Source organism: Chiloscyllium plagiosum, chromosome 39 (genome assembly GCF_004010195.1).
Source record: "Chiloscyllium plagiosum isolate BGI_BamShark_2017 chromosome 39, ASM401019v2, whole genome shotgun sequence".
Classification (NCBI taxonomy): domain Eukaryota; kingdom Metazoa; phylum Chordata; class Chondrichthyes; order Orectolobiformes; family Hemiscylliidae; genus Chiloscyllium; species Chiloscyllium plagiosum.
In genome coordinates, this window is record NC_057748.1 from 14703146 (window position 1) to 14728379 (window position 25234).

At 41.9% G+C, this 25234-nt stretch overlaps 2 protein-coding genes across 4 annotated transcripts in view; both read left to right on the plus strand.

Moving 5' to 3' along the window:
* LOC122542260 (3-mercaptopyruvate sulfurtransferase-like) overlaps positions 1–11868 on the plus strand; it is a 42408-nt gene extending 30540 nt beyond the window's left edge. For 2 of the 3 annotated variants that reach the window (XR_006309764.1, XR_006309765.1), the window contains exon 3: positions 11633–11701. Coding sequence is in view for 1 of the 3 variants with exons in the window: in XM_043679812.1 (XP_043535747.1) it covers positions 11633–11730; positions 11830–11853 (122 nt within the window). In the remaining 2 variants the exon portion in view is untranslated. Of the gene's footprint in view, positions 1–11632; positions 11731–11829 lie in introns of those variants that run through there. The other variant, XM_043679812.1, reaches the window with a different exon arrangement.
* An 8297-nt stretch (positions 11869–20165) lies between these two features.
* LOC122542259 (3-mercaptopyruvate sulfurtransferase-like) lies at positions 20166–24940 on the plus strand. Its single transcript, XM_043679811.1, has 2 exons — positions 20166–21333; positions 24504–24940. The coding sequence occupies exons 1-2, from the start codon at positions 20754–20756 to the stop codon at positions 24803–24805; spliced, it is 882 nt and encodes a 293-aa protein (XP_043535746.1). The 5' UTR covers positions 20166–20753; the 3' UTR covers positions 24806–24940.
* The last annotated feature ends 294 nt before the right edge of the window (positions 24941–25234 follow it).

Consider the following 25234-nt stretch of genomic DNA (forward strand, 5'->3'; position numbering starts at 1 on the left):
CAACGGAAAACAGAAAACATTTCCCCTCGGCATGGAAGAAATATTGTAGAGGAGAATAAGACTTGGCTGAACTGTGCACCTTGTCTGGACTTGCTTCGTAGAAATTGAGAATGTCTTCAGGGCAAGTGTGTATCTTATCTCCAGTTCTGACTTGTTAAATTGGGAATGTTCCATTGTCAATGACAGTAAAGTTAGTCTGGATTGCAGAATAAATAGCAGTGAACAAATCCTGGCATTGCAATGAAACCTGTTTCTTTCAATAACATTCTGAACATTTTCTAGCAGCATGTTCAGCCTTGTTATTAATCTTTATATGCTTAATACATACCAAATGTGCCTCTGTCCTTCTCAATTTACACACAGGCCAAGTATGTTGTAATGTAGATTTAAAATATACATTGGAAAAGGAGATGGAACATTGTACAAAAAAAAAGCCTTCCCTGTACAACTAACTGCGATTAAAAGAAATAATGGTACAGGAGTTGGCCAGTCAATACCAAAGTAATCTATTTTGTTGCTGTAAAAAGTTTCCCTTGGGCGACTTGAAATGTTTAATTAAAATCTTCAGAGTTTCGAAGGATTTTTGTGAGACACGTGTCCAGAATAGTTTTGAGAGAAGCTTAATTCAGACGAATAGTCAAAGAGGGAATGAGGGGATTATATCACTGCATAAATTTGATGAATTGTTGAATGTACTTGAAAATATAGAGGTAGGTTTTATACAATGAGAAGTCAAGCAATCTGAAGTATTCAATCAGTCTGTAACAAATAAGCAATTGCAGAGCAACTTGGCTGTGGGCTCAAGTCCCACTCCAATGACATCCAACACAAAATCTAGACTGATTCTCCAATGCAGCATCCAAGGAGTACTGCACTGCCAGACGTACCCTGTTTCTGGTGAGACATTAAACCAAGGCCCTGACTATGCTCCTAGATCAAACTGAGACGCAAATAAACAATGTTACAGCTTCAGGCCACTGAGAGGCTTGTTAACACTTGTTGTAGATTAATTGTTAATTGTGTCCCTGACCCAAGGAATGCCAATTGTAATCATTTTAATAAAACTAATTCAGTTAAGCAGTTTGATTTGACTCCTTTTTGCATCAAAGATCAGAGATATGAGAAATGGGTTAGACTTTACTGCAGTTCATTTGGTCCAAATGTTATCCTTGTTCTCACAGAATCTGTACAGTGTGGAAACAGGCCGTTCATCCCAACAAGTTCACACCAACCCTCTGAAGAGCATCCCACCAGACCCATCTCCTTATCCTTTCCCTGTAACCCTACATTTCCCATGGCTAACGCACCTAACCTATACATCCCTGAATACTATGGGGCAATTTAGCATGGCCAATCCACCTAACCTGCACATCTTTGGACTGTGGCAGGAAATCTCATTGTATCTCATCTACTCTATATTTTTAAGTACATTAAACAATTCATCTAGCAGACACAGGGAGAATGTGCAAACTCCACATAAAAAGTTGCCCAAGGGTGGAAGTGAACCCAGGTGCCTGGGGTTGTGAGGCACTGGGGTGAACATCTCAGCCACCATTTCATCTCTCAGAACCCAAAGCTTCAAAAGTGCCCCTTCTGAGAGACAGGATTTACAGGCATTTGGAGAGGCAAGTACTCATTTGGGATAGTCAGCATAGTGCAGGAAGTCCATCTTGCGAATTTGATTGAGGTTTTTGAAGGGGTGATCAAGAAAATTGATGAGAGCAGAGTGGTAGACATTGTCTGGCAAGGCCTTTGACAAGGAACTGCGTGGTAGGTTAAATCTCATGGGATCCAGGGAGACCTAGCCAACTGGATGCAAAATTGGCTTGACCATAGAAGACACAAGGTGGTGGTAGAGAGTTTTTTTAATACTGGAGGTGTGTGGCCTGAAACCAGGATGAGAATTTAGGAGGTATGGTTAGCAAGTTTGTGGATGATGCCAAGATTGGTGGTATAGTGAACAGTGAAGAAATTTGTCTGGCAATGCAGCAAGATCTTGATCAACGGGTCCAGTGGGCTGAGGAACGGCAGATGGAGTTTAATTTAGATAAATGCAAGGTATTGCATTTTGATGGATCAAACCAGGGCAAGACTTACATAATCAATGGTAGGGTCTGGGGAGCATTATAAATCAAAGAGATTGAGGGGTAGATGTTCATAGCTCCTTGAAAGTCAAGTCACAGATAGACAGATTGGTAAAGAAGGCTTTCAGCATGCTTGCTTTCAAAGGTCAGGGCACTGAGTATAGGAGATGGGATGTCTTAGTTGCAGCTGCTCAAGATATTGATGAGGCCACGGTGGAGTACTGCATGTAATTTTGATAGCCCTACTATAGAAAGGAAACTATTAAACTAGAAAGAGAGCAGAAAAGATTTACCAGAATGCTACCTGGACTGGAAGGTTTTGAGCTATGAGGAGAGGCTGGATAGGCTAAGACTTTTTTCCTGGAGCAGAGGAGACTGAGGGACAACTTGATAGAGGTCCATAAAATCATCAGAGGCATAGGTGCAGTGAAGAACCAACAGCTTTTCCCCATGGTAGAGGAGACTGAAACTAGAGGGCATAGAGGAGAAATACAAAAGGGTCGAGAAGGGCAATTTCCTCGCACAGAGGGTAGTAACTGTCTGGAAAGGACAGCCAGAGTTAATGGTGGAAGAGAGTGCAATTTTGTCATTTAAGAAGCATTTAGATAGGTACATGGATAGGATATTTATGTGAGATATTGTGTTCTATTAACTCACTCACCAGCTTGCTATATTCATTAATACCAGTTCCTGTTCATTCATTCATAACCCTTTACTAGCCTGTTATTTATTATATCACTGTTTCATTCTTTCATTCATAAAACTGCAATTCTGTATTATAGTTTATTATCGCAAGATAGACTAGGACTAAAGCAGTACTTCCAAACCCATTACTGTTCCTTCACACCTTCAACCCTTATCAGACCTATTTACATCAAAAGCTACCTCTGTTAAATATCAGACTACTAACCTATTCAGAACAATGTCAGCCCTGACGTCATGTCTCCAGTACCTACCCGAAACTACGGAAAGAATATATTAATCAGCCCTTACCAACTGTCTCTCAGACCTGAATAGATTACAAAACACCAAACATGTTCCCCAATCAGTATGTACTTGTTAAATACCTTTTAACTGGGCTGTTATCCCTTTAAGAAACTAATTGTCAAAACAGCACTTATGTGAAATTGTATGAATGAATGAAACTCTCAAATTTTAAACATAATTCAACCCAGCTATGGTAATCAGTTTAATATCCTTTAAAGCTTTATTAAGTACATGTACAATTTCTAACTTATTTAGAGCATATAGGCCTAATATTTTTTACTAACATTAACTAACATAAAGGTAAAAGGACTAACATCTCTTAATTGTGCAATCAGATCAGACAGACATCCTTAATCTTAAGAGGAGCAGTAGCCAGCTCTTAGCTCATATTATAACCCATCTCCTGTTTCCCAAGACGGAAGCCCCTCAAACATTTGTGTACCTGAGATAAAACAATGTAACACCATAGTATTGGAATTTTAATATATGTAAGAACTGTGTATAAAGAGGCTACTGTAAGAATTGTATTTCAGGATTTTATTGCCGCCTCAAACTTGTGCTAATCCGGTTGCTGAATAAAGAGACTATTTTTGCCACTCAGCGATTTTGGTCTTTATTTGAACATGATCCAACAGGTAGGTGGTGATATGGACCAGAAGCAGGCAAATGGGTCTAGTTTAATATGCCCTAAGAGGGCTTATGAAGGACTTACGTCCAAAAGGTTGACCCTCCTGCTCCTCAGATGCTGCCTGACCTGTTCTGCTTTTCATGCACCACACTTTTCAACTCTGTTCTCCAGCATCTGCATTCCTGACTTTCTCTGATTTGATGCAAAGGGCTTGTTTCCATGCTGGAGACCTCTAAGTAATCAAGCTTTGTGGGACTGAAACAAGAACCAATTTGATCAGAAAGTGAGAGTAGAGCAAGAAGGAATATATTAGTAGCTGAAAGTACAGCAAGGGGAATTGACACTGTTCTCTGCAGCATAGAATATGTATCCTGACAGCCATGATTTGGAGGTGCCTGTGTTGGAACTGGGGTGGACAAAGTTAAAAATGGTACAACACCTGACTGTAGTCCAACAGATTTATTTGGAAGCACTAGCTTTCGAAGCGCTGTCTCTTTGCCACCTGAAGAAGCAGCACCTGAACTGGGAGAATTGGGTGCAAGTTCATTGGGCAATGGCGCCAACATGGGAGAAAGTACAATTTGACCTGTTGAGATTGTGTACACCTGAACTGTGCCTGGACTAATGTCCTAGTGAGCTGCGTAATTAGGGACATGAAAAGTGCTTTAAAATAAACAAGACGTTGAGGGATCAAGCCCACTGCGTGTAGCAAAACAAGGGGTAGAGTCGAAACAGGTGATCAAATTGGTAATATGGGAAATGAAGGTCAGAGAATCGCAGGAAGGCACAGGGAGGAAAAAAATTAACAATGCCCCAACAGTCGAGGTTACATGTCATAAAGATAAGAAAAAGAGAAAACCAAAGGCCTTTTCTGAAGCAAACAAAAACAAAGTATTGGACAAACTTAGCAGGTCTGGCAGCATCTGTAGGGAGTAAAAAAAAGTTCATGGTTTTTAGTTCGGTGACCTTTCAGACTTGAAAGCAGTTCAGAAAAGGTATTTATGCTGATAACACGGGAGTCGGAGGGCAAAGGAGAGATAGAATCCAAAGAGAGAAATAAAGAATAGCAAATAAAGGGATTGTTGATGGTAAACAGGGCGAGAAAAAAAACTAGGTAAGTGATGATGGCCAAAGTCTGCTCCCACGTCTTATGGTTAAACGTTGAAGTAACATTAGCTCCACCCAATCTGATACTGTCATATTAGAGGTTTTCTGCACAGTTCTTGCAAGTTCTGACAAGGAATGCAAACTGTACTAATTGCTATCATACAATAAACCATCTTGAGCACCCGATGCAGAGGGTGGAAGACAAGTCAGAGGATCTCCTCGTGGGTTTGCTCCTGGGCCTGGCCAGGCTGGCCATTAACATGTCCAGGCAGCAGGCCTTGGAGGCAGTCGTTATGGCCGATTGCCTGCTCCTCTTCCGCGGTTACGTTCAGGCCCAGCTGTCCCTTGAGAAGGAGCATGCAGTGTCTACCAATACCCTTGAGGTTTTCAGGGCGTGGAGTGTTTTATTTCCCCCTCTAATTCTATTTTGATTTAATCCGTACCCTCCCTTTCACTTTTTCGTTCACTTGGTTTATTTCTCTTTCTCATCGGTGGTGGTGGCGGGTGGGGGGGGGGTGATTCCGACCTCCCACCGCCAGGGGTTGCTGTATGTGGTGTCTGCAGCGCTTTCTTCCCCTGGTCACAGATTAACAACCCTTGGCATTGGAACTTGGGCTTCCCAAAGTAGGAAATTCTGAAGAATAATCACTGGAATCCCAAACGTTAACTCTATCTTATCTGTCCACAGATGCTGCTAGTCTTGCTGAGTCTCTCCAGCAATTTCCACCAGGAATAGGAGCAGGAGCCACTTGAATCAGTTCTGCCATTCAATAGGATCTTGACTGATCTGGCATTCCTCAAATCCACTTTCCTGCCTTTTTCCCATAACTCTTGATTCCCTGACTGATTAAGAATCTGTCTACTTCAATCCTAAATATACATGAGGAGTCCAACCCCACAGCTCTTTCCTTACATAAGTGGACCAAACATCTCACATGGAGAAAGTGAGAACTGCAGATGCTGGAGATCAGAGTCGAGAGTGTAGTGCTGGAAAAGCACAGCAGGTCAGGCAGCATCTGAGGAGCAGGAGAGTCGACATTTCGGGCATAAGCCCTTCATCAGCAATGAGGCGGGTGGGATTGGGGAGAGGGAGAAGGTGATAGGTACCTTTGATAGTGTGTGTTTCAATATCTTGTGTCTCTCTCGATGGCAGTTACTCTGACTGATTTTCAAAATGCCTGCCTTTTTTATATCTGAAAATGTGATGCTGGAAAAGCGCAGGTCAGGCAGCATCCAAGGAACAGGAGAATCGACATTCGGGCATAAGCCTGAAAGAAGGGCTTATGCCCGAACGTTGATTCTCCTGTTCCTTGGATGCTGCCTGACCTGCTGCGCTTTTCCAGCAACACATTTTCAGCTCTGATCTCCAGCATCTGCAGCCCTCACTTTCTCTCGATGCCTTTTTTATATCCCCAACATTGGATTGTCTCATTGGTTCAGTGTGGCAAAACAATAAATTCAAACTCAATTGGGTTTTAGTATCCTGGGGTATAATTTAAATTGATTGGTTAAATTATAATTGTTGTCAAAACAGCAACCAAGTCAGGTATTTATTTCAGTCAAATGTTACATATTTTCAATTTCCATTTTACTCTTAGACTGCTCTTGTAAGCTCTCAGTGCAGAACAGCATTCACACTCTGTTAAAGGTACAGTACACGCCTTCAACTTCATAACATTAGGTTAGGATATCTGGTCAGGATGTGCAAGTTGGACCGAAGTGTCTGTTTCCGTGCTGTATACCTCTATGACTCTTTGTGTCCTTCCTGACTTGTTATAACATTTTCTGACTTAATTGCACCATATAGAATAATAGAAGTATATCTCACAGAAAGAGGACCTACAACCAATATGATTGGTCATCAACGAATCTGCTTATATGGTACTCATTAACTGCCTTTCGTTTGATCTTCCATGGGGTGAGTGTGACATTGGTATGGCCATCATTTGTTGCACCTCCCCAGTTGCCCTCAAATTTATTGGCTGTCTCGGCCATTTCAGACACAGTTAAAAATTAATTACATTGCTCAAGGTCCATGAAAGGCTGGTAGATTTCTTTCCATTGACTTCACATTCTCCCCAAAGTGGTGATACAGAAATAGATATAAGTCCTATCTATTGTCCAGTTTTACAGGATTTTGGTGAGATCAAGCTGGAGTTGTTTATGTAGCTTTGGTCTTGTTACCTAAGGAAAGAACTTCCATGCCTTGGATGGACTCAGACAGAGCTTTATTGGACTGAATCCTGGAACGGTTGGGTTGTCCTAGCAGAAGAGATTCAGTGAAATGGGTCTATATTTTTTGGCATTTTAAACAAAAAAATGGTGATTTTATATCAATAAATTTTAAAATTCAGAGACTTAACAAGGTGGAGGCTCTGATAAATTTTAAAATTCAGAGACTTAACAAGGTGGAGGCTCTGAGGAGCTTTATTGGACTGAATCCTGGAACGGTTGGGTTGTCCTAGCAGAAGAGATTCAGTGAAATGGGTCTATATTTTTTGGCATTTTGAACAAAAAATGGTGATTATATGTAAATAAATTTTAAAATTTAGAGACTTAACAAGGTGGAGGCTCTGAGGCTCTTTCCCCTGACTGGAGGTTATCCTCTCCAGAGCTAGAACAGGGGTGGTCACCCATTTCGAACTGAGGATCAAACCTACCACAGCAAGTGAATTTGAATTCAGTTAACAAAATTAGGAAAGGAAGCTTCTCTCAGTAATGGTGACCATTAAATGATTGATTGGTATCAGAAACAATATCTGGTTCACTAATGACCTTGAAGGAAGGGAATCGTCTGTCTTTACCTGGTCTGGCATGTATGGGACTGCAATGTGGTAGATACTTGACAGGTTGTGACTGCATTTGACTCTGCAAAACCCAAGAATAAATGGTTTCTGTGAGGCTAATTCTCAAATGTTTTTTGGTGGAAAGAATTCCTTTCAATTGGTCTAGTAATCACAGAACTCTCTAAATTATCCTTGTGCAGCTCTAACTGCTCCTTCATCTGAACTGCCCTCCTTAGCCAATCAGGTACTGTGGTTACAAAAGCAGGCCAGAGATTGGGAATTCCACACAAATAAGTCGCCTTCTATTGACCGTTAGGTCAGGAGTGTGATGGAGTGCTCTCCATTTACCTGGATGGGTGCAGCTCCAACAACACTCAAGAACCTTGAGACCATCCATGACAAAGCAGCCTGCTTGATTGACACCCCATTTCCAATTCTCAATCTTCACTCCCTATGGTCCCAACACACTGCAGCAGTAATTTGTACCCTGTACCCAACGCACTACAGCAACTCAGAATTGACAGAATTGTTATGGCACAGAAGCAGGCCATTTGGCCCGTTTTATCTGCACTGTGCCTTCGCCAATGTGCATACCTTCCAGACCTTTGACCCCTACAACCTAGAAGGACAAGGGCACAAGCATGCACAAGAGGAACACCATCTGCAAGTTCCCTTGTAAGCCACTCACAATCTTGACTTGGAACTATACATCATTGTTCCAGGTACAAATTCATAGAACTCCCCTTCTAAAAGAAATGTGTGTGTGCTCAGCGTTTGAACGTAAGGAGTAGGAGTAGGACATTTGCCCACTCTATCATAAACTTCTTCATTCAATAAGATTTTTGCTGATCTTGCCCTGAACTCCATTTAATTGCCAAGCCATCTCCCAACCTATGACTCCTTTATTGATCAATAATCTGTTGAACTCTTATATCTGGCAAAGAAACTGCGAGTCGACACTTAATAGTAATAAATGATAATATTTATTTATTTAACACAATTAATAGTATCAAAACAAAATGCACTATAAACTAACAATTTACACTATAAATCTAATCAACTATCTTGTGCTCTAACTTAACTGTGGATGATCATATATCACCACACTAGATCTTGATCTTGATCCATGTGGTGATGATTGTCTGGTCGTCTTCTCGTGGTGGTCCCAGGGGTGATTTCTCTTCTTGGTGTTTGGTCTTGAGTTACCGCTCCAAGGGTGGTGTTGCAGAGATTCTTATACTTAGTAGTTGTTTGTGCCCTTTTAGGAGGGTCTCCAGTGTCCTCTAAAAGATCAATCATGACTTGATCACCCTGATCGATTGGACCCAACCAGGCGTTAACATGTCGATGGCAGGGTGATCCTTAGGCATCCATTTCTGGAGGTGTTGTCCTCTCCAAATAAGGGTACGAGGCGTCCACGTGTCTCGCAAACAACCCGATATTCCGATTGTCCTGGGGATGGCATTCAGACTGATTCTGTTCAATTCAAATTCAAGTGTACTTTATATTGTTTGCAGCTGCTGTGTCAGTTGCTACACTGTCTATAGCTGCAGCTGTTTGGATTCTGTAGCTTGTTTATTCTAGAGTATTAGAGCACAGTCACTTTTGGTCAAGGCTTGTCTCAATTTCCCAGCATGCCTCATTTATTGTCTATTTTTCATAAATTCATCATTTTAAGTGGCCCATCTAGCCACAAGTCTATCACAGACTCAAATGTACTCAATAGTACAAACTCCACTGCTATCACAGATAGAGAATAGGTCAAATCTGTATGCAGCATTCTTGGTGTGTTCCCAGGTTGGCAAGGCCATGCTTGGAGTACTGTATACAGTTCTGGTTGCCTTGCTATAAGAAGGATGTTGTTAAGTTGCAGAAAAGATTTACAAGGATGTTACCAAGACTGGATAGAGTTATACGGAGAGGCTTGACAGGCTGAGACTTTTTTTTTAACTGGAGTGTAGGAGAATGAGGGCTGACCTTGTGGAGATTTATAAAATCATGCAGGGCACAGATAAGTTGAATAACAAAGGTCTTTTTCCTAGGGTAGGGCACTTCAAAATTGGAGGGCATAATTTTTAACGTGAGAGCAGAAAGATTTAAAAGGGATCTGAGGGGCAACTTTTTCACACAGTGGGTGTTTTTTAAGTAGAAGGAACTGCCAGAGGACGTGGCAGGTGTAGGTACAGTTACAACATTTAAAAAACATTTGGACAGGTGCATGAAAGGAAAAGTTTAGAGGATATGTGGCAAAAACAGACAAATCCATCACTGAATCCCCCACTGTCGACATCCTTGGGCTTATCATTGACCAAAATTCAACTGGACTCACCACATAAACACAGTCGCTACAAGAGCAGGTCAGAGACTAGGGATACTGCAGCAAGTAAGTCACTTCCTGAGACCCCAAAGACTATCCACCATCTACAAGGCACAGGTCAGGCATGTGATGGAATACTCCCCACATGCCTGGATGGGTGCAGCTCCTACAACACTCAAGAAGCTTGACACCATCCAGGACAAAGCAACCTGCTTGACTGGCACCACATCCACAAACATTCAATCCCTCCACCACCAGCACTCAGTAGCAGCTGTGTGTACAATCTACAAGATGCAGTGCAGAAATTCACAGAAGATCCTTAGACAGCACCTTCCAAATCCATGACCACTTCCATCGAGAAGGACAAGGGCAGTAGGTACTTGGGAACACCACCACCTGCAAGTTCCCCTCCCAGCCACTCACCACCTGCAAGTTCCCCTCCCAGCCACTTGGAAATACACTGCCATTCCTTCAGTCATTGGGTCAAACTCCTGGAATTCCCTCCCTGCCGCATTGTAGGTCAACCCACAGCAAGTGGACTGCAGCGATTCAAGAAGGCAGCTCACCACCACCTTCTCAAGGGCAAATAGGAATGGGCTACCAATGCTGGCCAGCCAGCAATGCCCAAGTCCCACAAATGAATCTAAAAATGGGACGAGTTTATTTTGGGAATCTCGATATGCATGAATGAGTTGGACCGAAGTGTCTGTGCTGTATGACTCTATCATTCCAAGTGTCCTGCGTATTTGTAGCTACTTCATACAAATATGTAGGAGCCATTCAGCCCTTCAGTCCTGTTCTACCAATTGATTAGATCATGGTGTACGGCTATTTTTTAGGTACTTTTGAGAAGGTATTCTGATATTTTGACTCCTTCAATGAATTTGGGATTGTGATATATCGAAAAGGTGAGATGGAATATCCAGGGACTTGAGGACTCTAACAGTGTGGAGAAATGGAAGGGTAGATTGCTTAGACAGTGAAATCAGAGTATAATTGAGAAGGATCACTCTTTCTGACCCTAAAGCTCTTTTGTTCTGATATAACAATCAGTAACTGTCAAATGGACTAATTCCAAAATAAACATATTAATGCCTTGGTTGTAGTGCTGGCATCAAGTTTGCACAAACACACTAACAGTGATGTTGTATTCAGAGAATCAAACCACCTTAGCAATGGAAGACTGAAAAAGGTCTGGAAGATGAAATATATGGTCACATAGACTGAGCTATGGAACAGGTCATGAGCCTGTCTCCAGAAGCTGTAATTGAGTGGCACCTCCTCACATCTAGCGTGTAATGTGGCAAGACACTCACCTGCTCTCACTGCCTGCCACATTCCTTTGGGAAACATTTACAGACTGCGAATTAAATTGTTCAGCCAGATTATGAACTCGTCTTCACATGGCCATGAAATCCTTAAGTGGGACATGAACCCAGAACTTCTGACCCAGAGATAAAAGCTCTATCCACTACAACACAAACAAACCTGCTGTTATTTTGCTGAATTTCCCTTTAAATTTCCCAAATGCTCCATTTGACAATGAGTTCCATATTCGAACTGCTTTGCTGTTTAATTCCCTGTTGGATTTATCAGTGACTATCACATCAGTCACATTTAATCAGGAACATGTTCTCTACATCTTATGTTTGAAAATTAACTGATCAGTATTCATAGTAGTTACATATCTGTGAGTTAATGTGAGTCTTGTTTGCTTCCACAGAGGAGTATCGGAAGAAAGAGGCTGCAGATCACACAGAGGAAAATCTCCAGTACATACTCAGTGCCAGATTCCTGACTGAGAGCAATGTGACTAAACAGGTGAGTGTTTCTAACACGTCAGTTTCTCACCATCTCCCACGTGTGTCGAGGTTTTGCAGATTGAAAGCCAGCTCAAAAACGTCTTGACTTTGTTGATAGCACTGGATTCTGAAGCTGCGTTAGACAAGGCTGGACAAAGGACTGGACCCATAAGAATGTGTCAGTCGTGGTTCAGTGGGTCACACGCTCACCTCAAAGTCTCAGTCTAGAAACTTGCTGCAATATTCAGACTGAGGGACTGCTGCATTGTCAGAGGTTCAGCCTTTTGGATATGACCTTCAACCAAGGTGCTGGCTGCCTTCTCAGGTGACTGTAAAAGGAAAAAAATCGCAGGGCTGTATTTTGAAGAAAGGCAAGGGAGTGCTGCCAGTGCCAATACATATCCCTCAACCAATATCATTAAAACAGATGGTCAGCCCTTTCTAAACAAAAGGAGAAAGACTTTCATTTTTATCGTGCTTTTCATCACTACAACCAGTGAAGTAATTTCTGAAGTGTGCGTCTCTGTTGTAATGACGGGAACATGGCAGCCAATTGAAACACAGCCAGATCCGACAGACAGTAGTGTAACAATAACCAGATCATGTGCCTTTGTGATATTGAGTGAGGGATAAATATTGGCCAGGACACTGGGACGAACAAGTGTTCTGCAGGACCTATGGGAAATTAGACAAATGTGGGAGTAATGATATCACATGATGACCTAAATGGCCTCCTTCTGCTGTATGATACTGCGATTCTGTGAATGGTGTTGTAGAAATATAAAGCTGTTTCGTCCTTCAGTTTAGCACACAGGCTGCCAGACAAAACTGATGCGGAAATTAACTCTCAATATAAAATCTTAATTTTTAAAAAAAAGTTAACTTTAGGTCTTGAATTATTGTCGAGGAAGGAAAGCAAAGGATTGCCCAGAGAAAGGGGAAGTGAAGAAGGAAGAGAAGAGCATACTCACAGATAATGACTTTAGAAAGCTTGAGAGAGAGTATTTTGGGGCATCCTAACCTTGGTCTTTGCTGAAGAGTGGACCAGCAGGCTTCAGTTGTTGGGGAGAGATCAGATCACTGCATCACAAACCCTGTAAGCAGTGCCAAGCTCAAGACCTGCCTGCAAAATCTAGTAATCACATACTTAAAACCTTGTGTTCTCTTTTTCTGTGTTTCACATCAACATACAAATATTTGTGTCAAGCAGAGTAAATATTGCATCATACCAGATTACTTGCGCTTATTACTAGAATGCCATGTCTAACACTGTCTCCCCAAACCTTCTCCCTCTGTGACTCTATTTAGAGATTTGAATATTGTTGCAAACTCTCCACAGGAAATAAGATTAGATTAGATGCCTACAGTGTGGAAACAGTCCAGTCCACACCGACCCTCCGAAGAGTAACCCACCCAGACCCATTTCCTTCTGACTGATGCAGCTAACAGAATAGGCAATTTAGCATGGCCAATTCACCTGGCCTGACATATTTGGACTGTGGCAGGAAACCCATGCAGGCACGGGGAGAATGGGCAAACTTCACACAGACAGTTGCCCAGGGCTGGAATCAAACCTGGGACCCTGGTGCTGTGAGGCAGCAGTGCTAACCACTGAGCCACCGTGCCACTCCATGTGAGGAGATGTGAGCACAGGATCTTGTTAGATAGGGAGCACGGTTGTTCCAACTCAGTTCAAGTTTCTTGCTGCCAAACAGCTCCCAACCTCCCCTTGGGGTTTCAGATCACGGGATACTCTGGTCTAACAAGTACCACCATTTATGAAACCTTTAGCTCCCAGGCACATCACAGTTTCATTCATGGAAAGGAACATTCTGAGATGTTTTGACTCTTTTTCTTCCAGTCCACCACAAACCATCACAATGAGCAAAGCCATCTTGCTGGTTGATCCAGTCAGGTAGACCAGGAATGCTAGATTTCAAGCCTAGTCTTTGCTGATCTTTGGGGTGGCTACCATTCACTGTGGTGCCCCTGGCGCTAAGGTTCCAGCTCCTTTGCACTATCCAGAAAAACACATTGGATGACACCTACATTTGAAGGAAGGCACCTCTCAGAGTGTAGCATCCCCTCAGCACTGCACGGGAGCGTCAGCCTTGATCTTTGCAACAAGGATGGGCAATAATGCTGACCAGCCAGCAATGCTGACATCACATAAATGAATAATTAAAAATGAACACCTACGTTTGGATATCAAGCATGGATGAAATTGGGCAGAGTTGCTACCCCTGTTCCCTCTGTGTGATCTTCACATTCATTGTTAAAATTCTTTTCACAAAGAATGACAGTGAGTGAGATGGGATGAAAACTTAGCCTGAATAATTAATGTCCCTGCCCCGCATCCTCCCTCCCCTTGTTAAAACTCCAATTTTTATAAATAAGAAATAAAAAATAAATAAAAAGATTATCCATCGCAGCCGCCATCCCCAGTGTACCCACTCTATTGTTACACAGCTCAGAATTAATTCTTGCTATATAAAGTTATCTCTGGCCTCACTGAGTCACAATATTCTGGATTCAAGTCTGATTGCAGAACCTGGATGCAAAGATCAGGGTTGATGCATTTATCTCTCTGATCCCCTTAACAGCCTCATTACATCGTGATAGAATGTTCAGAGATATTTTTCTCTTATAAGTGCTATCCGAATGAAACTGTAGTGATAGGAGCATACAATGGGTGAGGCATCCTCAATCTGGCTCCATGATGTTTCTTCAGCATCAGGGAATGCTGCATTAGGGAAATCTCATTTCATCTGGCCTCATGTAATAGCAACCTAAAGGTATTACTGCCATAGTCCTGCCAGACCACAGGGCTGCTCTCTCATTAGAGAGACAGAGACAACTGGTGGTGGTTTAATCTGAGGGTTACCATACCTCAGGTAAGGAGAATGGTTGTAAAGGAGAGCCCTTCATAATATCTTCAGCCGATGCAGAAATTGAAGCCACACTGTTAGCGTTGTTCTGCATTGCAAACCAGCCATCCATTCCAACCAACTTCTTAGTAACAGTATATTTGATAGAACAGTCCTTGTTCCCATAGTTGCAAACTAATGTTATATTTAATATTCAGTCTGGGTATTCAGGAATCCAGTGTGAAAACTGAATGTTGTCTTTATCTAATGTGAAACAAATTTAGGATTGGGACTGCACTCCAGATCTTAGAATCCCTACAGTGTGGAAGCAGGCCATTTGGTCCATTTAGTCTACACCAACTGCCCGAAGAGCATCCCACCTAGACCCACGCTATTCCCTGTAACCCCATATTTCCCCTGGCTAATTCACGTAGCCTGCACCTCCCTGGACACTTTGGGCAATTTTCAGTACACTGGTATCTGGGCCGTTTGCTCCAACAAGGACAATATTAATTAGCAAAGAACCAAAACGAACTCCAGGATTTGCTTTGGACCATATCAATATTGAGTCATAGTGACAGCAAGTCACATAAGGGGAAAAAAGGCTTATTCTTCACTACCAGCAAATCTCCTGAGACATTTCACATTGAGGTTGTATATTTACAAGAACAGTAATGTGCAAAGTAATATGATAAGGAACAATGGTTAATGCACATTGAGGGTATATGTGAGTTCAGCAATAATGGGATAGAGTGAAACAGCATATTCTGTGGCTGGTATATGTTATTAAACAAAGTTAACAAGTCAAGAGAATTGCATGTTGAAGTACTTAATATAGCAGACACAATACTACTACTAAGTTCCATTGAGAGGAAAATTGTCATCAGGTCTTTATGTGGAGCTGGTTGCATTGATTACTATCTTTCTTTTGTCTTGTTTGTATTCATTTTTAGTCAGACTGTTGTGGAAAATTGATATTAGGCTCAATCTAATCGAGCAATTCACCCTCACCCTGTCATTCTCACCCTGCTCACCTCCATTGTGAAGATTGATAGATGCTGACTGTGGGAGATTGATAGCTTGCTGTTCTCCCCAAAGACTTCCCTGTCTGTTGGAACTATGTGTTTTTCTAAGCTTTACAAATATCGGAAGTTGGTATTATTTATATTTATAAAGGTTAAATTAAAATCACTGTAGTCCTGCTGTCTCATTATAGGGAGATAATTGGTATTGGTTTAATTTGAGGGTCACCGTACCTCAGAAAAGGGGAGGGATTGGGGAGGAGTGCCCTAATAATAAACTCAGCTGGTGCAGGAATTGAACCTGCATTGCTGGTGTCACAAACCAGTCTTCCACCTAATTACTTATATACATATAAGCCATAATATGTAATTGTAGGTGTTCTAACCCAATCCCATGGTCCTGCAAGGATTGAGCAAATTGGAAATGGGATCCTTAGTGGGATCAGTGAAGGAACTTTGAGGAAGTTACCAGGGTTCAGAGTAGTTGCAGCCTGTTCTTAGATCAAGAAGAACTACAATGAATCCCAGAGCTGTTAAACATAGATAGGGTTTCAGGAGTGCGTAGGGGAGTCCTGAGATGGCCAGGAGACTCACATTTAGCAAATTAAGGTCTGTTAGAACTGGGGGAAATTGCTGAAATTTGACAGTAGGTGAGTACATAGTCCAGGAGTGAAGGAATATGTGGAAAAGTGTGGAATATGTGGAATCGGCAGTAATCCCATTCAGACTGTTGGGTCTTAACTCCCATTGCTACCTCTGTTGTCAACTGGTATCCATCTTTATGAACTGCCTTCAAATAATTTATTGAGTTTCGAAGCAAGTTGCAGCATTGTCACAGTTGTCATCTTAAACAAGTCAGACTTTTTTAGTTGACTCCAACAAATACCAGACTGGAAAGCTTGCAAAACTTGCTTAAAACTGATCCTCTGGGATAAGGTCTGTACGCGATTCTGAAGGAGACTGGAGCAATAGGGTGTATGACCATGCCTTAGAGGCCTCTTTGAAACAGAGTACAGATTGGAAATAACCTATGGCCTCCATCGGGGCACCAGTATCAGAGGGCACTCAAACCAAAAGCAGGGAGACCCTATGAGTGTAACAGTACTGTGCCTTTAAGAGAGATGTGTTCTGTGCTGTTTCTCTTGTAGACAGATATTGTCACAATGGTTCAGAGATGTCTGTTTCACACAGGCGTTTGGTAAACAGCTTTGAGTAATCCCTGGCTTTTTTAAAAATTAGACAAAAGAAGCATGAGTGGGTCGGGTCAGGACTCAATCAGACCAAGGAACGTTTTTAGTTTTGCTTTCAGTTCATGATAGGTTCCTGCTACTGCTAAAATAACACCTTGAGTTCTCTGCTACTCGAGTCTTAGAAGAGAGGTTTCCTTATAAAAAGAGGCAGAGTGTTTCTTTCAGTCTTCAAGCTGATGGACTGGTGAGAGACAGTATGTGAAAATCTTAACTGTTTGCTAAATTACTTTACCAAGGGTGTGTTTATGGAATACTGTCTATTTGAAACAGTTGATAATGAATAGTTATGTGATATATTATCTTGTTAAGTATTTCAATAGAGTTAAAGTTATAACAATTCTTATGCTTTGAATAATTGTGTTGTAAAAAAATGTGTTTTGATTAAAGTCTGTCTAGGCTACTCGTCTAGTGGACATCTCGAAATAGGATTGTATGCTTCCCTGTAAATAAATATGTAAGATAGGGCCTAGGCTTTCTCCTTCCTATATTTTGAGGGGGATGGGGTGTCTGATCTGGTCCATAATAAGAGATGGCAGCATAAATATCTGGTGTAGGATTGAAGACCAGCACTGGCCATTGGAAGGACAGAAGTTGACCCCATTGTGATGATTGTGGCGAAGTTGGTGGAGGAAGATGTTTAGCGGGTGAAAGCATTATTGACCCCAAAGATGGAATTTTCTGTTTGTTATGGACCAGACCAGACCCCTTCAAAATATTTCAGGTTAAGTAGCCTAGACTCTAACCTTTTCTTATGTTAAGGATAAATGTGAAATGCTCTGTTCCAGGTGCAATATGGCTGCTCAAACTATTCGATGTTAAGCAAAAAGAGTCGATAAAGTGTGGCGCTGGAAAAAGCAGAGCAGGTCAGGCAGCATCTGAAGAGCAAGAGAGTCGACATTTCAGGCACAACCCTTCATCAGGGCTATTAAGCAAAAACACAATTTATTTAAACCCTATAGTTAAAATACAAACAAAAGTAAGACAAACTTAGAATAACAACTCTGGTGAAAAACTTAACAAAATACTAGATACTATTACTAATTAACTGTTCCAATATCGCAACATCCCATAAATACATTCCTTGGCAAAGAGGCAAATTCAGACACAGATTCTTACAGTTATTCAGTCCAGAAGGAAAAAAAATCGAGACAAAATCCAAAAAGAATAGCAGCATTGAACTATATGACTCCATGACTATGAAATAAAAGTTTCCCACTCTGTTGAGACCCTAAAAGCTTCTGAAGCTACTGACAAACCAAAACGCAGAAATTCTGATCTGGGGGACCTGGCCCCACCCATTCAGCCTGCATTTAAAAACAAACCCATGACCTCTCAAGCTGTTTTCTGAAGTGGTGTTAACTAGCCAGCTCTGAACCTCTCATTCAATCTCTCTCTTAAAAGAAATCAGGACAAAATAACCTCTTAAAGCCACAGCATTGTCACATGCTTAACTTACAAAATCCTCTCCAGGGATAATAGTTCAAGTCTCATCGAGAAGGCACTCCTGATTCACACTGCAGTTGTAAGCAAAATTTACTTTCTTGGCAGGTTTGGGCTGTCAGGCTCTGGAGATGTGATGGAAATCCTTAACATTATGGTAATCAGGTACCCATTTCCTGACCCTCTAGTGGGCTCAGTGCTGGTGTGGGTGTTGGTGGATAGGATCCTGGTTCTTCCTGGGATTGCCATCTGTTTGAATTTTGAAGGAAGAAAATAACCAAGTCTTTAGAGACAAGCAGGAATTAAAACAATTTTTGTTGTCTCTGGGAATCAACATTGCAGCTACATGGAAGACAAAAATATTTAATATCCCACAATTCCTTGTCTTTATCACTGATTCTAACCCCACCCTCTGACACCATCAACTGTATGGCTGTTAAGATTGCAGCTCACCATCTTTCACTTTTATGTATCTTATTCCCATCTAGTACAGTTTTAGTGCTAGTGTCAATCTGTATTCCTCCTGAAAGTTTGGGTTGATGTCTTGCCAGGCCAGTAGAACTCAAAATTCTGAAAGAGCATAGTGAAAAACAGAAATAGCTCCATTCTGACCAGTTTTGTTTTATCCTGGGCATGCTCACAGACCTAGAAATTGCACATTAATGTTTCAAGATGAAAAATAAATCTAGCTTGAACCAATTTAGAGTGATTTAAGTGTCCAGACTACATTGCAAATCAAGTTGTCACCAGACAATGAAATACTATGTCGTGTAACATTTTAGCATTATTCTGTCCCGAGGTTAAAAGTTCAGTACCGTGTTCATTCCTGAGCTGAGTTTCTTACCCATATCCTCTCCATTGCTAAGCTATTTACTTCCACAGTGAAGAAACTGAACCCATGCTGTTGGCATTGCTGTGTATTATAAAGGAGCTGTCTAGCCAATTGAGCAATCCAACCCGCTGAAGGACAATGTGCAGTTTTGTTCTCCTTACCTCAGGAGGGATGTTACTGCCATAGATGGGGTGCAATGAAGAAGACTCACCAGCCTTTTCCCAGGATGTAGCAGAAATGTATCTTCTAAACCATTGAAGCAAGACTTCACTACTCATTTTATGGTTCTGTTCCTGAAAAAAAACTGCAAGTGAATTATAGATTCCCATGAGAAAAAATGTTATAATGGGAGTTACATTTCTTCAGAGATTTTCTGCCCAGAATTCCAGTGTACAATGTTGAAATACTGTAATGTCCATATATCTTAATGTACATTCCTAGCTGTCTTTTAGGGAAAGGAACTGCTGTCCTTACCTGGTCTGGCCTGCAAGTGACTGCAGACCAGAACAATGTGGTTGAATTTTAACTGCCCTCTGGACAATTAGGGTTGGCCAATAAATGCTGGTCTGGCCAATAATGTCAACACTGTATAAATGAATTTCAAAAACTCTCGTCCTCTCTACTTTGTTTTTCCCGTTAAAGATATTCATGACCAGAATCTATCTCCTAAAGTGAGTCAGTACTTGGCTTTATAATAATTTTTAAACTAATTTTCTAATGAACCTCAGGAGCAGATGTGACTTGAAGTTGAGCCTCCAAGTCCAAGGGTAGGGATACTACCAGTGAGCACAATAATATTTCTGTGAAGTAACTTGGGACATCGTCTCACATGAGTTAGATAAAGCTGTTGCTTTTCCATGTTCCCAGCATTTGCAGGAAACACTCTTTTTGCAGTATTGTATTTGAATTTTGTGCAAGAGTTGCATTAACTGGTGCCATGCCTTTTGTGACCAGAGCCATCAAAGCAATTAAAAAAAAAATTGTTTGGAAGTGTGCAGCCAGCACTTTACAGGGAGCAAGCAAATGGTAAAACTGCAGTTCCCGGCCAGAGTGTTAATCGGCAAGGTTTGGTGGCAGTGGGTTTAGTGACAGTTGACAGGGTTTAGTGTCGGTGGGTTTACTGACAGTGTGCAGTGTTAAGAGTCAGTGGGTTTAAGTGACAGTAGGCAGGGTTTAGGGTCAGTGGGTTTAGTGACAGTTTGCAGTGTTTAGTGACAGTGGGTTTAGTGACAGTTTGCAGTGTTGAGAGTCAGTGGGCGTAGTGACAGTATGCAGTGTTCAGAGTCAGTGGGTTTAAGTGACAGTATGCAGGGTTTAGAGTCAGTGAGTTTAGTGACAGTATGCAGGGTTTAGTGACAGTGGGTTTATTGACAGTTTGCCGTGTAGAGTCAGCGGGTGTAGTGACAGTAGGCAGGGTTTAGAGTCAGTGGGTTTAGTGACAGTGTGCAGTGTTGAGAGTCAGTGGATTTAATGACAGTGGGCTGGGTTTAGAGTGAGTGGATTTAAATTTAATGACAGTGGGCAGGATTTCGTGTCAGTGGGTTTGGTTTAAAGTCAGTGGGTTTAGTGTCAGTGAGTTGGGTTTAGAGTCAGTGGCCCTGAGGTAATTCCGTTCACAGAAGGGAAGGAGAATGGCGTTAGCTCGCACTGTGGTATCTGCTGCCTGGCTGGCCAAGGCAATCAGCAGCGCTAAGGCCGGACCGTTGCGGGTCTTGGACTCCTCCTGGTATTTGCCAAAAATGCAGCGGGACGGCAGGAAGGAGTTCAAGGAGAAGCACATCCCCGGCGCTACCTTCTTCGACTTGGACGAATGCAGCGACCGCTCCGCCCCTTACGACCACATGATGCCCGGACAGGAGCTTTTCTCCCGATACTTGGCCAACCTGGGCATCTGCAACGACACCCACGTCGTCATCTACGATGCCAGTGATTTCGGACTGTTTTCTGCCCCCCGGGTCTGGTGGATGTTCCGGGCTTTCGGTCACAGCCGGGTGTCGGTGCTGGATGGCGGCTTTATCAATTGGCGCAGGGAGGGTCTCCCGGTCACTTCGGAACTGCAGGACTACCCCGTGGCTGAGTACAAGGCAAAAACCAAACCCCAGGTCAAAAGTTACCAGGAGATCCTGGACAACATCCAGAGCAAACAGTTCCAGCTGGTGGATGCCAGGCCTGAGGGCAGATTCAAAGGCACCGAGCCTGAACCCAGAGAAGGTTCCTTAAAGAGTTTTGTTTTACTTGTTTTAACCCTCAAAAGAGCTTATTTCAGTATCGCACTCAGATCTTTTATTTAAATTTCTTCCAACATTTCTAAGGTGTTTGCCAACTCTGCTTCCAGTATTGGGCTAGTATGTATTGCCAATCAGGATTAGCTGGGGGGGGAGTGAGACAGTGAAGGGGTGGATATTTCCATAAACTGATGCATTCTGTAATCTGTTGCATTTATTGTAATTTTAAACTGCTTTTAGGGTTTGCCGAGTTAGCTCTGACTTTCATTGCACTATTACAGTATGTTAGGGTAGTGATAGATTTATGCCGTGTATTTCACAGTCAAAGTTACCCAACATGTTCCCCTAACTTTTGAAAGGCAGACAGTAAATTTAGTCTCGTTACACTGAGGCCCTACTATGACACGGCTGACCAAGACCACGTTTCATTGTCAAGTTTATTACAAAAGTGCCAATGCTGAATTACAGAAAAACTGATTTAAACAGGCCAAATTACCTGATTTAAACAATCGGATTTTGTATCAATTCAATACACGTATAGACCGGGTGGTTAAGAAGGTGTTTAGCATGCTTGCCTTCATTGCTCAGACCTTTGAGGATATGAGTTGGGATTTTGTGTTGAGGTTGTACAAAGTATTGGTGAGGCCATCTCTGGAAGTCTGCGTCCAGTTCTGGTCTCCCTGTTATAGGAAGAATATTATTAAGCTAGGTAGGGTTCAGAAGAGATTTACCAGGATATTGCCAGGAATGGAGGGTTTGAGTCATAAAAGTAGACTGGGACATTTTTCACTGGAGCATCGGAGGGTGAGGAGTGACCTTATAGTTGTTTATAAAATTATGAGTGGTATAGATAAGGTGAATGGCAGGTGTCTTTTCCGTTGGGTGGAGGATTACAAGACTATGGGTCATATTTATAAGGTGAGAGGAGAAAGATTTAAAAAAGACATGAGGGTCAACTTTTTCACAGAGTGGTTGGTGTGTGGAATGAACCTCCAGACGAAGTGGTGGAATTGGGTATAGTTACTTTTAAAAGATATTTAGATAAGCACTTGAATAGGAAAGGTTTGGAGGGATATGGACCAGGAGCAGGCAGGTGGGACTCCGAGGACAGGCAAAATCGACGTTTCGGGCAAAAGCCCTTCATCAGGATTGGTGAGGCCACCTCTGGAAGTCTGTGTCCAGTTCTGGTCTCCCTGATATAGGAAGGATATTATTAAGCTAGGGAGGGTTCAGAAGAGATTTACCAGGATATTGCCAGGAATGGAGGGTTTGAGTTATAAAAGTAGGCTGGGACATTTTTCACTGGAGCATCGGAGGGTGAGGGGTGACCTTATAGTTGTTTATAAAATTATGAGTGGTATACATAAGGTGAATGGCAGGTGTCTTTTCCGTTGGGTGGAGGATTACAAGACTATGGGTCATATTTATAAGGTGAGAGGAGAAAGATTTAAAAAAGACATGAGGGTCAACTTTTTCACAGAGTGGTTGGTGTGTGGAATGAACCTCCAGACGAAGTGGTGGAATTGAGTATAGTTACTTTTAAAAGATATTTAGATAAGTACATGAATAGGAAAGGTTTGGAGAGATATGGACCAGGAGCAGGCAGGTGGGACGAGATTAGTTTGGAATGATGGTCAGCATAGACTGGTTGTGCTGAAGGGTCTGTTTTGTCCAAGACGACCGATGATGTTTGTCCATCTCTGTGACGCAAACGTTTAATGGGCAGCATGGTGGCTCAGTGGTTAATGGGCTCGATCCCACCCTCAGGTGACTGTGTTTGTGGAGTTTGCACATTATCTCTATGTCTGCACTGGTTTCCTCCGGATTCTCCGGTTTCCTCCCATACTCCAAAGGTATGCAGGTCAGGTGAATTGGCCCATGCTAAATTGCCCATGGTGTCCAAAGATGTCTAGGTTAGGTGCATTAGTCAGAGGAAATGTAGAGTAATAGGGGCATAAGTCTAGGTGAGTTACTCATCAGAGGGTCAGTGTGGACTTGCTGGGCCCATTGACCTGTTTCCACACTGTAGGGATTCTATGAATTAGAGAGTGTAAGCAGGAAAGGTATTTGAATGCTGATAAACCTCTAATGTTTAAACATCCATTGTTGATACAGACTAACAAACAGTGTTGCAAATGTTTGACTGTGTGTTCAGGTTAATAGCATATGTGGTATTAACTTGCTTGTTTGTTTTATGGGAATATCATTACTCATCAACTCACTTCAGATTTTAAACAGTGAAATTGAAATCCTCCACTGAAGTGTGGTTTAAGAGATCTGAAGGTACAGATTCCGAATTGTCCTGTAACACATTAATCTAGCAGTGAAGGCCCACATCACACACGATTACCATATTCAGTAGTAGAAAAACAAATAATTTGTCTTACATTCCTTTCCTAAGCAACCAGGATACTACCACTCTGGAAGCTCATTATTATGGCTGGATTTTCAAACCAAGTAGCTCAGAAATCTACAGTAGTCAGGATAATCTATTCTTGATGTATGTATAATATCCCACCCTCACCAGGCAGGTTACTCATAGATTAGCAAAAGCATATGTTAAGGGAGATTCCAAGTGCATTGAAATCTGAAAATTAGGTCCCCCACTGCTGATTCCAAAGAAATCCAGACTTGCACTTGTTTCGTATCTTTCACAAGCACAGGCAATCTTTTCAGCCAGAAAAGTTCTTTTGAAGAATGATCTGCATTGGAAAGTGGCAGATTCAGCAGCGCAGAGTCAATTTCCCCTAAACACAATGTGAGAACGACCAGATAATCTTGAGTGAAGAATATATACTGACCAAGACATGTGGATCAGCTCCTCCATTTTTCTTCCAGTAGTGTTAAGGGTGATCAGCCAAGCTCAAAGAATAAAATCCTTTTTTATCCAAAGGGGCAAACACCTCATATTCCAATGCTAAAAACATTAGGAGAGCAGATTGGATAAAGTAAGAGGTTTTGGTTTCAGAAATCTGTTAACTTCTTGCAGGACATCTGAGGAGAAATTGGACACAAGTTCTGAGAACAATCGTGGTATATTTGCCAGTATGCTAGTGAGATTTGTATAACATTTGACCATTGCGACAGATGTGATTTCCTTGAACTGGATTGGGTTTCCTTCAATTCATACTTTTTAAATTTGTCTTATTTCTCAAGATATTGAACCTGGGCACATCCCCGACAGTATCAGTATCCCCTTTGAGACCTTCATGGATCCAGAGACTCTCAGGATGAAGAGTGAGAAGGAGCTGCAGTGCTTGTTTGAGGATCATAATGTCGACCTGAAGAAACCACTGGTAGGGACGTGTAGTATCGGGATCACTGCCTGTTTTGTTGCCCTTGGTGCCCAAATCTGTGGGAAAGAAAATGTGATGATCTACGATGGCTCCTGGCAAGAGTGGTTCACCCGAGCTGACCCCAGTCACATTATCTCGGAGAGAAAGGAGAAAGTCAAATAGGCAGCACTGAAAGCAATGTTTTAGATTGTGCTGTTCCCGTACCAAAATTAGTAGATAATTTGAGAGTCATTCTTAAATTTTATTTGACTAACCAACGAATCTATCTTTTATTGTGTTGGAGGTAAGAGGAGAAGGTCAAGTGAAACCAAGTATTTACTGGCATCCCCCACTATCCAAAAGCAGAGTATTTCTATGAAATGTGTACAGCGAAGAAGCATTAATTCATATGGAAAAATTTCACCATGTTTCATAAAAGTGAAAATCCTCTTCGGATTTACGAATACGTGTACTAATGTAGGTCTTTCTTAAAAACAAAGTGGCTTGAAGTGAACTTGTGAAAGACAGGGGATAGCTGTACTTGAAAGGTTTGATCTATTCCCTGGTAGAAGGGCCCTGTGAACAATTAGCAAGTGTTCTTCTGGGTACTGA